Source organism: Scedosporium apiospermum, assembly GCF_000732125.1.
Source record: "Scedosporium apiospermum strain IHEM 14462 chromosome Unknown SEQ_SAPIO_0165, whole genome shotgun sequence".
Taxonomy (NCBI): Eukaryota; Fungi; Ascomycota; class Sordariomycetes; order Microascales; family Microascaceae; genus Scedosporium; species Scedosporium apiospermum.
Window position 1 is genome coordinate 1,413,801 of NW_015971866.1, and position 17,614 is coordinate 1,431,414.

Sequence of the window (17,614 nt, forward strand, 5' to 3'; positions counted from 1 at the left end):
TGCCGATGGCTGCGAGCTTCACGTCCCGTGCGCCCCCTGTGGGTCATAATGTAGGCCCTGTTCTGTCAGAAGAGGAAAGACCCCGGCGCGACAACCCAGCATTAATGGTGCTGACGCATCCTGACCTGGAGCCATGGCATAAACTGTCCATCCGGACGGCTGTGGGGGACTACGGCATTGGGGTTATCTTTGTTCCCCTATATAGCGACGAGGAAGATGGGGAAGAAGGAAGAGGGGAGAGGGTTGGGACAGATTTACCGGTCCTTCGGCCTTTGGATCCCACGGCGATCACAAGCTTCCCGGGACCTTTCGACACCGGTTGCAAAAATCAAAAGTTGGATCAGGAAATAAAGCTTCGTGTTGATGTCAATTATGATGTTGAGGGTAAGACAACTCAGATCATCGAGGGTGTTAAGGACGTGATAGGCATGGAAACATCGCGACGGCAGTGTCGCTAGAGTAAGGTACTATCAGAATGAATCGGGATATTTCCCAATCGAGGATACAGATCAGAACATCTTCACCAAAGAGACGGCAACAGGCAGATCAGCTTGGAGAAAACATGGGCGTTCTTCATGCAAAGCCGGCCGTGTATGATCCTAATTTAAGTGACCTTACCAACCAGTACCCATCGACTAAGGGCTGCGACCAACTTACGACCTCGTATCACAAAGAAGCTCATTTGAATAAACAAGGAGCCAATGAGTTGGAAGCAGTGAGATCAATCAACTCCGCCACTTATTATCGTCGACCGTGGTTCCCTGGGTGTGTGAAATTTCGCCGTGTCAAGGCAGAGTGGGATTGTCAGGCGCAATACCCCATATAGTAACTCGCCTCGCAGGTCTACGAGTTGAAGATGGTGGGAGCCGAACGCCGAATCCGTCACAACCGCACAAATCAATCCGCCTTTCACGTCGAAGGCAACCATTAAATCGACAACGAATACACCGATCGCTTATCCTGATTACTGGGAAGGGGCGAGGCGTGGCGCCCAATAATCGTAATCGATCGGGAGTGGTTAAGTACTGGAGTGCTCGCAATATGTTTTACCACTCTTCCTCGAGCCGAGTCAGGGGATTGCGACTCTGCCGCGTTGGCAATCGTGCTGCCATGCTCGTTCCTTGTCTCATAGGATACACTGCACGGCCAGTAATTCGAGGGCGGCTCCATGCTGAGTTGCAAAATCTGTTGCACCGGTGGCGAGAAAAGAATGAACGGATTCCATCAGGACCCAGGTCCGCCGGGCCACAGTCCTGGCGTTGCGACATGATGACCGGATCTGAGAGGATGCTATAAAGAAAACAGGTTAACAGAGAGAATGATAGGGAGAGCCTGGATGGGCTAGAATGTATCCAACTTACTACCCGTCGCGATAGACCCCACCCTGAAGATCGCATAAAAGGAACTGGCCGCCAGAGTTGTGGTATGAAAAATGGCTTAGTGCCTGCATCGCGTCGCTCCACGCCCCGCCCGAGATGTCGGCCCACCCTGTGTTGCTGTTGAACTTTTCATAATTGTCGATCATAGGTTCTACGAGGTTCTTGTGTCCAGACTCGGTGTACACCCATATCTCGGGCGTGTTCAGAATGATACGACGGTTGATAATGTTGGCGATGTGCCAGGCGTCGATGACTCTTTGAGCACGGCTGATTATAGCAAGCTCCTCATTGAAATAATGGTTCTCGTAGACAGAACCTGTCTTGAACTCCTTTGACACGCATTCTTGGCCAGCTCGAGCGCCTTCGGTATACTCGCCTCGCCAGACATTCTTGAATGTCCCTTCCGCAAAGATCTCGCTTTTGTCGATGAGTGCCAATGTCGCGTTGTTGGTTCGTTTGTTAGACATCCTCGTAGATATCTAATTAGCTCAAAGTTTTGAACTGGGTCAACTGGCACCTTGAGAATGGGGCTTGCCAATATGGCTCTGACGACAACCTATTTCGTAGGGTGCGTGCACCGCGCCTTTGCCTTCGTTCTATTTGTTTTTTTGTCTTGTCGAAAGGAACTGAGGGGAATGGCGCCAAAAATTTACCCCTGATGAGCCCGTTTCATGATTTTCGCGAAATACAGCCGAGGAGGTAGAAAGAAGGACGTAAAGGCACTGTGGAAAGAAGACGCGACTAACTAACTGTGTGAAGAGCTTGCTTTTCCCAATGGTTAGCGTGGATCGGTTGTTCCCGATGGGAACGGGGAAGAAAACGAGAACAAGCAGTTCTGTGACCTCTGTCGATTCAGTCGTTCTCACCGATCCCCGAGCCCCATGGCCACTGCCAAAAATTGATAGAAGCGGCGGACAGAGATCGTTTCACAACTGCCTCTTGATAAAGCTGACGTGCAGCCATCAAATATTGAGATCCAGCCAGACTGTCGGTAGAATCGCCTATGTTATTTACTACGTGGACTACATAACACTCATTTCTCTCGCTTCACGGTCTCGGCCTTGTTTAAGGCGTCCTCTATCATGTTGATTGTCTCTCTGTCAGAGTTGTTGCACAATCTTCGAGCCTGCTCCAACCTGTGCACCCAGATATCCCATCTCTCTTTGTTAAACCCCTTCCAGTCCTTTCCCTTGTACTGGGAGCCTGGACCAGAAATAAAATCGTTGCCTCCTTGGAGTTCCTTCTCGACGCAGGCCCACACCGCGTCCACTGCGTAGGTGAACCACAAGCAAGCGACCTGTAGTGTAGTTGTGCCAACAATTTCATGCAGTTGGATGCCATCCTCGAATGCAGCCCGCATAGACCACAGAGCTATGTGTGCCCAGTGAAGTGGGTTATTGCCGTACGCCAGCTCGGGAGGGGCGGCCTGCGTGAGCTGGGCAGTGAACGCAACTAGGTTCACTAAACGCCCCTTCTTCTCTGCTGAGAGCTGGACGTCGTCTGCATCTATAAGAAGGATGCCAGTTAGCTCTGGAAACCATGAATATTTTAACTGGGAACTGAAGTTACATGTCCTGATGTTGAAGACACCGCCCCAGTCCGAATCGGACACACCTAGGCGATCTCTCCACGTCCTATTGGCGCTGAGGATCAGAGAGTTGTTCTCACTCCACACCTTCCTGTTGTCCTGTCTTAGTGGCTCCCCAGACTCGGGGTCCAATTCCGTCTGCCTGTAGAGCTGCGAGGCAAACTCGACGAGCCTCCCCTGGTCAGGTGGGTCGGTGCGACAGGCGAGCTCAACGAGGACGTCCGCGACACAGTCAGGAAGAATACCAGCAAGCTCGGGCTTGGCTCCGTTTATTAAACCATTCACAGGCTTGCCCCTGTTTGCGGCCACTTCAATCACAATCAAATGATGGATATGCTGGAGAGCATCTTGAGTGGTAAAGGCTTCCGTTGGCTGTTCTGTGAGTTTGCGGAGGGTGCGGAAGACGTCTGAACTTTCGAATACTTCCCATGAAAAGCCCATGGTTGGAAGACGCGAGGGAGGGATACACCGAAATGCCGTGGCCGCACACTAAGGCCACTAAGACAGCTGGGTCTCCTAACTTTGGCGCTACTTAAGTGTTGCGACCTCTGCAGGAAGGACAACAAGGTGAGAAGGCAGGCGGACGGTGCGGGACCCGTAGAAGCACTGTGTGACAAGTTGACAACTGACAACAAAAGCCTGGCGGTTCGTGGCGCGTCAAGGTTGACCGAAAATTGTTCAAAATAATCATAGCCCCAGATGAACCGTGATCGAGGAGACGATCGCAATGGTTCATTAATGTACTGATTTGACGCATCATGGAGGTTACTAATTCAAATCATGAAGGATGCGATGACATTCTCCGCTTGGCATCGCCCTACCTGGCCGTGCTTATTCTCCCTCCTAGTGGAGAAATCTCACCCTGCCACCTGGCGCAGCTGACCAATCTGGGACACGCAAAAGAAGCATCGTTGGAGCGGCATTGCTGCGCTGAGGAAGATATTCTTACTCTCTTAATTTAAATGTTGTCAATGTTGCCCGACGTCAGCCTCTCTTGGTTCCGCGCATGGCTAGTATTACTATTTCAACGGCATGTACACGTTTGATTCCATTACACCACCAATGCTTGCCAGGCCATCTCGAACAGTAATTCGGGGTCGTGTGCATCTCTGAGTCCTAGCACACCCAACACAGATACTCGCAGCTTTCTTCAATTTTCATGACATTTCCGATCCTGCCTTTGCAGAGTAAGATGATCTTCGAATCCAAGGTCGAAAATGCCATCGCATTTTCGATGTCAGCAGGTGCCGAGTTCTTGCCGGCCGTCACCATTTATGATCATGGCCGGCCATTGCTATAAAGGCCCTGAAAGTCCCGTTGTCTCTATTCCAATTCTCATCACTCATCGACATCGGAGAACATTACTCGACACGCAATCACCCAGAATCTCACAGCTTCAAAGTCAGTTTTATCGATCGCCTGGGTATGCCTCGATTCTAATATTCATAACTTTCAGCGTCTTTTCTTTTCCAACTTGGCCGACATGCTCTTCGACCTCAAAGGCGTCTTCCTCTTCGGCCTTCTGGCTCTCGCCCAGGCGAGTCCGGTCTCGGTGCCGGGCGCTGGTGGTCTTGAGGCCAGAGCCAAAGGCAAGAAGGTAACCGATGTCATCTGCGATGATGGCCAACGCTTGACTGCAGAGGATGTTGGGTTGGCACTCCGAGCTGCGAGGAACGCTGCAGATGAAAGCGTTGGCTACCCAGGTCTTTCGTGGTGGTATCCTCACTTCTTTGGCAATCAGCCACCCGTGTTTCCCGCTCAGGCTGAGCTGAGGAGTTTCCCCATCATCCCCGGTGGGACTTTCACTGGTAAGCATTAGAATTTTTACAGACCAAGCGCTGGATCGCCTTGGTAGTCGGTGCCGTACGGGTGAGCAAGCACGCTAATAGTGTCTTCGAAATAGGCGCCGGCGGTCCGAGAGCTGGGGTTTATCGAGTCGTCTACAAAGCAGGAGGCTCAAAGGATTTTGTCGGTGTGATGAAGGAGGGCAATGGTGCCAGCTTCTCTCTCTGCCCGCCTGCTCCGGCTCTCCCACCACCCCCTCCGCCGCCTCCTTCGCCGCCTTCACCCCCGTCGCCACCTTCTCCACCCGGCGCTCCTGCCAAGGCTTGAAGTGGTAAAAGCAGAGAGCATTTGTTTGCGCTGTGGTGCGATTCTTTCCGTTAGCTTCACGGCGGCTGATAGCTGCACGACCCACACACGCGCATCGGGCCTGCATCGCTTCTTTGGTTTCGATTTCCTTCGAAGATTCTCAGAGTAAGTGGGGGCTAGCTGGCGGATTGTATTATAAGTCGTCTATTGCCTTTAGTTTTGTTTCTTACCACGAGCTTTCCGTCTACCTACTCCTTGCTCTTAAAAATATATATATATATATACGACTCATTTTCGCTTTATTTTTTTTATTTTTATTTTTTTTTTTTCGTTGAATGGGCTCGAGTTTATGAATGCGCCCTGCCTCTGCATCTCGACAGACTCAAGTCCGGGCAACGAATGTTGAGGAGTTCTTAAGTGGAGGTGTGTCCAGAATAACAAGGCCAAAACTGTAGTATCAACATATCAGTAATCTCGCATGGTCAGCCAAGTAACTGGATGCTGCGATACCACATCCAACCCCACCAAATACCCACGTCGCATAGTAAGCCAATCCGCCTTTTCTAGGCGTGATGGATTAGTAACCTATCCTTGCAGCTTCCCGAGAACGTAGGCAGGGTGGGTATGAACACGCGGCGGAGGGCTAGATACCAATTTCACTCTTCCAATATAATTGATGGACGAACACAATACAACTCGCTTTAACCCCGTTCCAGCGTATGAGCACATCAAATGAACGTCGGGGCACTGATCAATGAGTCTGCCGGGACGACTGCCGTGTCACATCCCATAAATTATCAGCCTCACAGGCACAGGCTGCAGATCCTTCCCCTCACCCGATTTACCGATTATCTTCATTTTCAAGCATATGCTCATGATACTTCGCCTCCGCTTCCTCATCACGAGCTGGACCAACTTCAATGTTAATTTGTGTACGCACTCAGTCCCGAGGACTAGGCTCACCGAAACATCCGCAAACCGAAAGGAAAACAAAGGAAAACCTCATGTTCTTCTTCAGTTTTCAAGCCGTTGGAAATTCTAGCAATTAATTGATGTTCTGCGCCTTCGGGTAATCTCATAACGTTAAAGGTTCTTCCTTCAGCTTGATTGGCATTTGGGCGAACCGTCGAGGTGGCGTGCAAACGTTGTGGAATCACGCAAGCATTTCCCCGAAGCTGTGCGCCGTCGATAGGGCACTACTGCTCGTGTGCTCACCCACCTACTGTAGGATGTTTCACGCCGAGAGGGGAAATGCAATTTGGGTCTTACGTGCTTCTTGCGACTGTAGATGCAATCGCGAGGAACAGACAATATATCTAGGGGGTAAGAGATGATTGTTAACCCACAATTCCATCCTAAGGCTCTGCCATCTTTGAGTCTGTTTTTTGTTATAACCGCGGACTCAATCTTGCGACCGCTACGTCTGGGTCATCTGCCTCGAACATGAACCGTGGGTTGGGACAAACCTTCTGTTATATGAAGAGGTATCAATAAGAGATGTCATCTCAAGTTCGACGAGTCGCCGTCATCGGCGCAGGTCCCGCTGGTGCCATTGCCACCGATGCCCTCGTGAAAGAGGGTGTGTTCGATAGGATTCGCGTCTTTGATCGCAGGGCCGGAATTGGTGGGACATGGTAAGCCCCTTATTATTACCTTCATAAGATTCGGCCACAAGAAGAGCAAAACACTCAATCTTTGGCCTGATGATAGGATATACACCCCACACTTACCTACGGGTATACCCTCATTAAAAGATCTCCTCTCCGGAAATGCCGATGTTGCGGTGCCAATTCCGGAGCGTTTACCTGTGGTTACACCTCTCAGTGAAGCGGTAAACAGTCACCAGCATCGCTTCTCGGACACGGCAATTCATGAAAATCTGCACAGCAACATCACACCGTCCATCATGAGCTACACTCAGGAGCCCTTACCAACCAAGCTCTCCACGCGCACTCTCGAAGACTACGGGCCTGGGTCCCCGTTTCGCCACCACGCCACGATACGTGAGTGGATTGAAGGCATTTTCTTCCGCTCCAACTACGACAAGCTGCTCGAGCTAGAGACTACGGTAGAGAGGGCGGTCAAAGAAAATGGCGAATGGGTACTGACTCTCCGGAAAGTCGCCTCCGGCCGAAACTACTGGTGGCGGGAAACATTTGATGCACTTGTCGTCTCGTCGGGTCACTACAATATTCCTTGGCTTCCCGAACTCCCTGGACTCGTGGAATTTGACAAAGCGTTCCCCAAAGTTATCCGCCATAGCAAGCACTTCCGGAGAGCATCCGAATACAAGGGAAAGGTATGTAGGATATCGAGTGTACGGTTGCTTTCGAACAAGGTGTGCTAAAGTCTTCGCAGCGGGTCGTTGTGGTCGGCTCCTCGGTTTCCGCCCATGAAATAATACATGAAATTCTAGACGTTGCGGAAGCGCCGGTATATGCGTCGATACGCGGTGAGCCGCTTCCGGCCTTCGGCTGGGAACCATTCAAACATCCCAGAATCTCGGTGAAACCCGGCATCAGCCATCTTGAGCCGCAGACTGGGCGTATCCACTTTACCGACGGCTCGCACCTCGAGAATGTGGACGCTGTCATATTCGGTACGGGGTATACTTTCAGTTTTCCGTTCCTTCCCGACGTGCAAGAACGTGTCAGAGAGGCCGATCGCCGGCTTCCCGGTGTCTACCAACATACGTGGAACATTGAAGATCCCACGTTGACGTTCGTTGGAATGGTATGATTCCCACATTTTATTTTGCCTCGCGTGCCTCCTCTCTACCTCTTGCTTACCTTTTTCTTCAGCTCGGAGGCGGATTTACCTTCCGTGCATACGAGTGGCAGGCTGTTGCAGTTGCCCGTTTCCTGGCTGGAAGATCTAAACCCTTGCCGCCAATTCCAGAGCAGCTCGAGTGGGAACGTAAGCGTGTTGCCGAGAAAAGGGGTGGAAAGGACTACTATTCGATCGCACCTAATTATGAAGAATTCTTCGAGCTTTTCAGGGATATCGCCGGGCCGCCCGCCCCAGGCACAAATGGACGAAGGCTGCCTCCGTTCGACCCAAAGTTGCTCGAGGTGTGGAGTGGAATGGTGACTGCAAAGCTGGAGGGATGGCAACGAAAGAGAAATGCTGCGGAGAATGAAGGGCTGGTTAGAGCTAAGCTTTAAGTCAATATGCTCTAGAAGTGATTAGACCTGAGAACCTCGCGGCCATACTGGTGCCGGCAGCAATACTAATAGTTCTTCGTCCAGGATTACCACTACCTCGCAAACACTCTGAGTGGAAGTACATGTCAAATTGGGAATAAAAGGCAGAATAAGGACTACTGCGTACTACACAGTAGGTATGTTTAAAAGTATTATCTTTGCCCTAATGGTTCCCTGTCTTGAGAGTATCTCCCTGTACTATTGAGCATACATTGACCGAAAGAACTGGCTGTCTCTAGGGTACGTCGACGAAAAGATATTTTCACAGCAATCGAGGGCCTTGAGAGTTACACCTACTTGATGACCCTCATTAGTAGACATTAGGGCTATATTAACACACTCGGACGCGATGAGATTCAACGCCGATTTTTTAATAGCCTAGGCGTCACGTACTTGAAGTCTTGGAAATTGAAGAACAATCAGAGAAGGCAACTATCTAAGTCATATGGATGTCCTTCCTGGTGCATTTGGAGTGGTCAGATTTGAATTAATTTTCCTGTACAGTGAGGCTTATTAAAGTAACCATGACCATAACGGCTAGAACTAGCGAAAGTACATGGTGGGAATAGACTCATCTATTTTGTAGACGAGGGTCTGGTGAAGCGGCTCACCACTCAATTTTGTATAATGGGAGAGCCGCTGGGTAAGGATGTAGAAAGGTAAATAAATCGACGAAGTTGACCGAGGTTAAGCTCCCTGGGACGAAAGCCAAAATGGACAACCAGTGCCCGCAAATTATAGACGATATTGCTTCTTGAACGCTTACACTACACTCAGAGGGCTCCATTGCGGGTATTACCAAATCTGCCCAGCGAAAGAGCCACAGAAAGATTATACGAAGTAGACAGCGTATCGTGACTAACATAGTTTCGTGCAGTTAGTCTCATGGAAAAGGCCATCCTGGCTTTCACTGAGCGGTCACTCGGTGGACCAAATCCATCGTTGCGCGAATTCTAGAACGGTGTTCAATCCGGGTGGTAATAAACAATAAACAATAAACACCCCCTTGCTGTTCCGAGCCAGGGATAGCACAGCGAGCGGCTGATTCTCTCACCAATGGGCTGCGGCTTCTGAAGTGGTGGGCGCTGGTGGATGGTGAATGGGGATGTGATCTTGTCAGCCGCAAAGAGCCATGTATGTCTTCCCGAACGAAACCAAGTACAACCATGGATGATAATTTAAGTGAAAGAAGACTCATCCTTTCTATCTTCGAGTGAGCTCATTTGCTCACGTACCGATCCGAATTCAAAGCTTCGAATTGTCAAATGGATCGAGCAGCCTAATTGGAGAGTCGAGACCTCGGCTTTGGCAAATATTGACTCGGGCCAATGTAGACATGGCTCAAGTCACTGTTGGATTCGTCTGACACCAATCTTCAACTGACGGACATGCAGGCAATGAACACAGTGTCTGGAGCCTGAGGAGGAGTGTTTGCCCAACCCAACCGAGATTACGAACATTCCAGCTGCTTGGATGCTCTCATCTTGTCCAATCGTAGGACGCCGGTGACGCCGTGGAATGTTGGAACGGTGAGTGACATCCCGAACGTGGATGATTGATTAACTACGCGCATTTGCTGAGGGGCTGGAAAGATAACCTGGAATATTATAGAAGAGACCAGCTCCCCGTTCCTCGTGCCGAAAGCGAGAAGTGCTGAGGATACCCAACGATACCCTATCAAAGATCCAAGTCTGAGAAACTTTCACGAGATGGTATCTCTATCTACGTATTTGCTCGCCTTCGTTCTTCCCGCGTCACTTGCACTTGCAAAGCCGACAAGTTCCCCTGTATGCATCGTTGGTGCCGGCCCTGCGGGACTTGCTGCTGCGAAAGCGCTGGAAGACAAGGGGAAAGATGTTGTCGTATTCGAAAAGAAAGCAACCGTTGGTGGAAAATGCCAAGCGATCTACAAAGAGTAAATTTTTTTTTTTTTTTGAGCCCCCGGGTTAGAAGCTGATGGCCTTGTTTTGTCATTGAAATACTAATCAGCGCGGGTCGCTGCATTCAGTGGATTCTTCCACCCCCTCGGCGCAGTCCTCTTTGAGAAAGCCGCCTACGTTGAGACCGTTAAGTTAATTGAACAGACTGGTGTCCCATACAGCAACCTCTCCTCTGGGGAGAGATGGTATTTTGACTGGAAGACGGGCACGGCAGCACAGGCACCACCGACGCCGCAAGATGTCGCCACCGCATTAGTGCTTGAATATCAGCAGTACACAGAGTTTTGGAATACAGTCTACCGGCCTTCGAGCGTGAGTGGATATAAAGTAAGTGTTCTCGGCATTTTCTCCCGATCAACCGATCGATTCCGGGCTGGGTTGCAGGCTCCCCTCTGTCCCCCTCTTCCGTTCGGTTGTCTTTTTGTTACTTTCTCCCCCCCCACTCATTTTTTTTTTCAGCGCTGCCACTTTCTCTTTGGCTCTCTCTTCTTTTCTCGGCTCGAACTAATTCCTTTTACTGCTTCCCAGAATGGTGTTCCGCCGGAGCTCGCTGTACCTGGCGCCCAATGGCTGGCGCAAAACGGGTATCAAATTCTCGGGCTCGCCATGGTCGATGCTTTTGTCACGTACGGATACGGCGACTACAGAGAAGTTCCTGCGGTAGGAGGCCTTTCGCTTTCTTACGGATTTCCAGAGACCAATGAGTTGGAATCTTGAGCTGACAATTTTCTAGCTGTACGTCCTTGAGTTCTTCACGCCAAGTATCCTGGCGTATCTTCTAGGGTTGACTCCCGGTTATAAGATCGGTACGCTCTCTGTCTTTCCCAATGTTAATACTTAACGCCTATTACTCATGGTACTATATCAGATTTCCACAAGCTGTTTGCGGAATTTTCCAAGTCTATCAAAGCCCAAATTCATCTCAGCACCAACATTATCCTGATTTGTAAGTACCCTACTTTCCCATTTCTTCCATTTTATGACACGTGTTGGTCGCAAGGACTCAGCAAGTGTTTTCACAGCCCGCTGGCGGTCGCCTATCATCATCTACCGGGAGGGTCATAACTGGCTCCCTCGTATCCAGACCTGCTCTGATCTTATCCTCGCCTTTCCGCCGACCGTTGAAGCCCTTGAAGGTGCTGGTCTCATCCTCTCACGTGAGGAAGAAGACTTATTCAGTGCCGTACGAGTAGTGAACTACTTTTCCTCTGCCGTGAAGATGCGCCAACTTCCAGGCAACGTCTCATTCTCCCCATTGAAGACTGACCCGTTCACACCAGTGGCGCCCGAGGGCCAGCCCATTTTTTTCACTGCTCTGCACCCCGGCTCGGGTGTAGCTAACGTGTGGTCGTGGGACGCGGACGATGCCACGAAAGACATAAGCAGGGTCCGGCGGCTACTCACCGAGACTCTGAGCAAGTATAACAAAGACCCGAAAGACACAGCGCAAAAGCCCACCCCAGTGAGGGATAAAGACGTGATTGGCTTCAGCGCCGTGACAGACTACTTTCCACACGTGGGCCCCGCTGAGTTAGACGGAGGTTGGTATGCTCGGTTTAATGCCCTGATGGGCACCTCTCATACGTATTATGCCTCTGGGCTGAATTCTTTTGAGACGGTCGAGTTCGCTCTCAGAGCCGGCCAGGACATTGTCGAATCTTACTTGTAACAAATCAGGCAGGAGGAGGGAGTAGATGTCTTTATTAATAGTAGCTGCGATTAATAGCCAAACGAAACCTTAACGCCGCAGTTGCGGTGTTGTAATGATCAAAGGTGACTGCCACTAAATTGGGAACACAATGGCTGAAAGTAGGTGTTCTTTCTCAAAAGGGATCTTCCGCCTCATCGTCTGCGAACCGCGAGTAAGCTTCTAATTGTTCTAAGCACACGTTTCGTATGGCAGCCCGCAGTATGGATAAGGATACGGCTTCAGATTTTGGGTTATCTCTGTCCACTGCTAATTTGCATACGAAGCCTCGACATTTCTCCTGGGTTAGGGACGCATGGACGCTCGCTCATCACTTCAATGACGGAAAGGGGTTAGACATAATCCAATAAACTTGATAGCCCTAGAATGGATCGAACGAGGGAGATGTGACGCTAAATGCTCAAATAGGCTGATGATATGTGACAATCTGTGCCTCACAGAGACACATCATCAAGGTTGGTGTGTATAAGGTTAAGATGAAGATATATAATAATTTCATTAAGTGTTTAGTTGGTAAAGTGGCAAGTACTGAGTGAATACCACAGTGTTGATCCAGCTTTTGGGGGTTTTGGGGGGGGGAGAATAGGGCTCCGTGGAACTTCGAATAGATAGGCTTGCAGGATTTTAAGTATCTGAGCCTCGCTCGATAACGAAGGTGCCGGAGTGAACATAGGTCATCTCGATACGTTACGAGTGATGGCATTTAAAAAAACGTATTGATATGTAACAGTAACAACCAGATATAACAGTACGAGGCCACGGCAGAATTAGTCCTATGGTCCTGCGCTCTCAGACGATGCTATCGGGGGATCCATCGAATTTAGCGCCAGACTGCGTCTTCAGGTCAGGTATTTACCGTCCCCAGCAAAAACGACGAAGCAATTGGAGGACCTCTTCGACCGGCGCCACTGCCCAACTTCCTGTCGAGTTTAACAGTTATGGAGATGCTGCGAGGGGAATGATAGATAGTTTTCGCTCACAGATTCTAGCCGTAGGTTCTGATAATCCAGAAAAATTCTTTCTCAGCACATACCGGCCAAGTAGGGATCCCATGCATTAAAACCAGTATTGGACAGCCGTATAGAGTTCCTGGTTGGTTTTATCACTCACCAGAACCGAATCACCGGTGCGCAATAATGCCCTGCCTGCACTTTCGGGAGCGGGCGGAGGTGACATGAAAGTTGAGGATGAGTAAGAGACATCGCACATTCAGCCAGAGCCGTATATGATGTAAAGGACATCGACCTAGGGACAGAGAATTTTAGGTGGGCACAAGACGACCAATATCGCTACATAGCATTGTCGCCCCTCGCCTCAGCAAGTCATGTCCGGGAGTGGGTATCTAGTTAATTCACCATGCCTCTCTCGGCCGCATGGGGGTGTCAGGTCTTTGGAACGAACAAAACGAGTGTTGTAAGTATGGAATTAGGACTAGATTTATATAGCAGTGGCGGCGATAAAGGTAAAAACATCGGACGGTCGCGGAATAATGGAGGACGACGGTGGAACAAGTCCTGTAGAATTCCTCTGGCTAAAAATTTAGCAAAAAAGTGCGGTGAGTCGGGATTGAACCGACGACCTTCAGATAGACTGAACCGAAGTTTTTTCTTCAGTCTGACGCTCTCCCAACTGAGCTATCCCCGCTCGGATGACTCTCGACGGCGCTATCGATAGTTATCAATAACGAGTGTGGAGCGGTGAACGTGTCTCGGATTGGTTGGCCACACACAACACTTGGGAAGTCCTGTCTCCAAGGGCCCAAGGCCAGACGAACCGAATCGGAAACGCTTATTCTTTTGTCTGTCAACGTCCAAAGGCAATCTTTCAACAATCTCGCTGGCGGTTGTTTCGCGGCAGAGAGTGTTCCTGTTGCTCGCCCTCCAGGAAACATCGCGATTGTCCTCGGCCAGCTACTTAGAGAGTCGAAATGAAGGATGTCCGGAAAATGCCCAGCTTTTCCAGGAGAATACGGCGGAACTCGGTTTTATGACTTGGGCGTTGGCAAGATCTGTTCGGAGGTACCACGGTTGCCACGGGCGGGGAGCAAAAAAAGCTGGCAAAGGTGAGCCTGCATGAAAGGTAACCGCTCGGAATTCCCCCTGTTTATGGGCCGGTGCTGAGACGTTAAAACATGGGCGAGGACTTGATGCAGATTAACTATGCCTGGTGAAAACAGAAATGCTCTGAGAGCAGCTACGGGTCGAGGGAAACTAGGTGTCTGATTTCTTCCACGCCTTCTCATGGCCCGAAGGAGCGAAGATACCCCTGCCCGGTTCTTTAAGCGAGCCCTCGCGTATACCGTGCAGACCTCCTCGCCCCTGTTGATCTAGATGCGACGAAGATGTTCTTCTCGGACACCGCATCCTACCTTTGTACATAGCTTGGGTTGAAGGCCCATCCATGCGTTTTCGCTGAGTTATTATTATTCGAAAGGTCAACCAAAGTCAGCGCAAGAGCATGGTACGTACAACCTTAGGAGTTATCTTTGGTTACGGACACTACGCGGTCAAGGAGGGCCCGGCCTATTTATTCAAAAAGAACATATCTTCTTCAGTACGAGGCTTTCGCCGTCATCTAAGTACAGATGTATGAAAGCAGTGTCCTCAACTCCGCCTGAAATCGTCGTTGTGACGCAATTTGTGAGAGGTGGGTTCCTTGGTCAGCTTCGACCTTGAAAGTGGGGCACGCGCATGATTTCCATACTCATTGTTGCATATGAAGTTATCCGGTTCTCCGTAGTGCAGGAGTCGGCGTTGGTAAAAATCACAATGGCAGAGGCCCAACCATGGGAGCTATTCGCATATAGGAACTTTCTAATCGCTTCGGCTAGAAAGAGTGGAAACAAGGCTATTACCGTATGAACGGAGGGTTCGTTGTTCCTACTCATGGCAATCTAGCCGTCGTTAGTTCCACGGTCACCCGTGACAGTCCGGCTGTTGCTCTTTTCATCATTAATCGAAGTGCTGGCCGAACGGTTGTTGGCCGCCTCGATAATTGTCAGTTCAACATTTAGATGCGCGTCCCCCGAATCACCCATCCATAACAGCTTGGAAGGCAATCGGACGTCGGCAGCGGCAATATTGATCAATTGACGCCTACGCTTCTTCAACCATGTATTGAACTCGTAATGGTTAGTTGAAGTTATCCTCCGAAATACCGTTTCTATCCGCAGGTGGGTATCAGGGGGAATCGCCTTCAGGACTGCGCGTACTAATGACTGCCGGCCCTCAGGTGGAATTTCTGTGACGGAACAAACACCTTATTGCTCCAGGACCTGCTGGGAAAATGACCCATCCTCATTGCACGTTGCGTCAGGAAATACGAGAAACAGGCATGGAATCCGCCCCCCTCTAAAATTATCCGCTCCGTAGATGTTTCTTCAGCTTTCAGAGCAGCTTCATACGTGTCTTTTGTTCCCAATGGTGTGTATTCAAAGTCGAAATGTCTTGTGAGCACATCGACGTATATCTGAATATCGCCGAGTAAGACGGTGTCGCCGCGTATTGGGTGTCTCCGGCATGTTTCGAGTCTACGTTTTTAAGACGTGCAACGGAGACTTTTCAAGGCTCGTTGTTGTCTTGCTATTTTAGTGACTATTGCAAGAACTAGGATCAATAATAAGTTCCGATTTGTTATACGAGTAGAAATTAACGAATGTGTGCAGCAGTGCTTATGCTTCATCACCTATTCAGCGCGTGGTGATCCCGAAATTGATACAGGGTACACAATTTACTCAATCTTGATGCCAACCTTGCCCTGGTGCTTGCCTGACCACTGATACTCATAAGCCTCTTTCAGCTGATCAAGGGTGAATACCTTTGGATCTAAAACGGGACGGAGAGTCTTAGGATTCGCCTCGATAGCAGCACACATCTCTTCCATCTGAACCCTGCTTCCAACAAGGATACCGCGAGTAGTGCATACGTGGGTCAAGTTCTCTAGGAAGCCAGGCTGGTCTTTATCGGTGCCACCAACGAACCCGATGATGGTGATAACACCATCGATTTTGATACTGGCGAGAGACTGTTTCATCGAGGTTGGCCCAGCGACTTCAACAACGTGGTCGACACCTGCTCCTCCGGTAATCTGCTTTGCTTTGGCGCCCCATTCAGGAGTCTCCCTGTAGTTAATAATATAGTCAGCACCGAGCTTCTTAAGAATCTCGGCCTTTGCGTTAGAGCCAGTCGTAGCGATAACCCGAGCACCAGCCACCTTGGCGAACTGCAAGGCGAAGATGCTAACACCGCCGGTACCCTGAGTGAGTACCCAGTGACCAGGAAGCACTTTTTTGTCGGAGAGACCAAAGAGAGCGTTCCATGCCGTCAAGCCAGCACAAGTGAGGGTGGCAGCCTCAACGAAATTGAGGTTTGGGGGCATGTGAACAAGACCTTGCTCATCAAAGGCACCAGCGGTCCGGAAGGTGCCATGAATGGTCCCCCCGAGGCCCGTGCCGATGCTTAGGCCATTGAGAGACCCGCCGATGTGGCCTTGGTTGAAGAGAGTGATAACATGATCGCCTGGCTTGAATCGTGTGACGTTATTTCCGATGGCTAGGACAGTTCCGGCACCATCAGAGCCGGGAATGACATCACGGGCCTGGGGAAAAGGGTATTTTCCTAACGGGATGATGAGATCGCGATACTTGGGGAACCGTGTGAGCACAGCTCTTTATAATAAAAAGGTACCAGTAACAACATAAAGGTATCGGGATTAGATGGACGAACATTGAGAGAAGCGCCTTGAACTATTGTTGCGTGGCGTTAGCTGTGGAGACATACAAGGGGAACAGATGACCCTCATCATCGTACGAAAGAGTGACCTACTTTTGACAAGGACCTGGCTATCGCCAACCTGTGGCAGAGGCTGCTCGGAAAATTTGAGCTCGTCAAAGCTGCCTTCGCCCTTGACGTTCCATTGCTTGACAGTCTGAGGGATGCTTTGTGCCATTGCGCACGAATAGTTTGGTAGGTATAGTGAAGGGGGGGATGAGGGGATGGTTTGGCTTCGGGGATGTTTGATGATATAGGCCAGTGATGGCTGGGAGGTGACGTATTCTGGCGTCACTATCTGTAATCAAGCCCGGGTCTCGACCTCAACCCTGAGGGGATCATGGATAGACCGACGCCTACTACTGCCATCTGGACAAAGCAGCCGGTTGATGTGTTGAAATGGTCAATTCGCATGCGTTATAAAGTAGCCTGGTCTGGTCCCAGGGTTTATGAATGTATTGATTTTCATGCGTTAATGCTGTGTAAGACATGCTACAAATGATGAACAAAGGGGAAGCTAAACCGCACTACTGACATTCAACATACTTCAGTGTTACTTTTCACAGAGGTGATACCGCCCATTGCCAACCCATTCCACATCCAGGATCCTCAACACTATCTCTGTTAGTCCCAGTGTCTAGCCCATTCTCCGTCTCTTTGATGAAAACTGCGAAATTGTACCGGAATATGTTCCGGGCCCAACTACCATTTGGCATGACTATAATAAGAAGAAAGCAGAAGCAGGTGCATCACTGAGGCCCATGTCACATCAACCGCATCAGTGCAGGTGCTTGGTGTATCTTATTGCGATTGCCTGTAGCACAACTCACTATAATATCGTAGGTGAGAGTAGGCAAGAAGAAAACTAAATCAATAAATAAATAACTACGTGAAAAGAGAGAGGAAGAGAGGAAGAGAGGAGTGCAAGAAACGCCC

The 17,614-nt window shown here is 49.9% G+C and overlaps 5 protein-coding genes and 1 pseudogene across 5 annotated transcripts; 3 read left to right on the forward strand and 3 right to left on the reverse strand.

Annotated features, from left to right (window-relative positions):
* Positions 1–1,360: 1,360 nt before the first annotated feature.
* Positions 1,361–1,846, reverse strand: SAPIO_CDS10549 (annotated as a pseudogene; the record flags this gene model as incomplete).
* A 566-nt stretch (positions 1,847–2,412) lies between these two features.
* On the reverse strand, positions 2,413–3,408 carry SAPIO_CDS10550 (uncharacterized protein; the record flags this gene model as incomplete). The annotated part of the gene is made up of 2 exons (XM_016784123.1): positions 2,413–2,885; positions 2,949–3,408. 2 exons carry the CDS (start codon positions 3,406–3,408, stop codon positions 2,413–2,415), a joined length of 933 nt encoding a protein of 310 aa, XP_016638946.1.
* A 1,042-nt stretch (positions 3,409–4,450) lies between these two features.
* SAPIO_CDS10551 (uncharacterized protein) lies at positions 4,451–5,079 on the forward strand (the record flags this gene model as incomplete). The annotated part of the gene is made up of 2 exons (XM_016784124.1): positions 4,451–4,775; positions 4,871–5,079. 2 exons carry the CDS (start codon positions 4,451–4,453, stop codon positions 5,077–5,079), a joined length of 534 nt encoding a protein of 177 aa, XP_016638947.1.
* A 1,885-nt stretch (positions 5,080–6,964) lies between these two features.
* Positions 6,965–8,222, forward strand: SAPIO_CDS10552 (Uncharacterized protein; the record flags this gene model as incomplete). Its single annotated transcript, XM_016784125.1, has 3 exons — positions 6,965–7,357; positions 7,417–7,791; positions 7,860–8,222. 3 exons carry the CDS (start codon positions 6,965–6,967, stop codon positions 8,220–8,222), a joined length of 1,131 nt encoding a protein of 376 aa, XP_016638948.1.
* A 1,748-nt stretch (positions 8,223–9,970) lies between these two features.
* On the forward strand, positions 9,971–11,870 carry SAPIO_CDS10553 (4,4'-diapophytoene desaturase; the record flags this gene model as incomplete). Its single annotated transcript, XM_016784126.1, has 6 exons — positions 9,971–10,176; positions 10,270–10,528; positions 10,730–10,861; positions 10,935–11,007; positions 11,070–11,147; positions 11,224–11,870. 6 exons carry the CDS (start codon positions 9,971–9,973, stop codon positions 11,868–11,870), a joined length of 1,395 nt encoding a protein of 464 aa, XP_016638949.1.
* Positions 11,871–15,638: 3,768 nt separating this feature from the next.
* SAPIO_CDS10554 (uncharacterized protein) lies at positions 15,639–16,856 on the reverse strand (the record flags this gene model as incomplete). The annotated part of the gene is made up of 3 exons (XM_016784127.1): positions 15,639–16,505; positions 16,634–16,653; positions 16,733–16,856. The coding sequence occupies 3 exons, from the start codon at positions 16,854–16,856 to the stop codon at positions 15,639–15,641; spliced, it is 1,011 nt and encodes a 336-aa protein (XP_016638950.1).
* Positions 16,857–17,614: the final 758 nt, after the last annotated feature.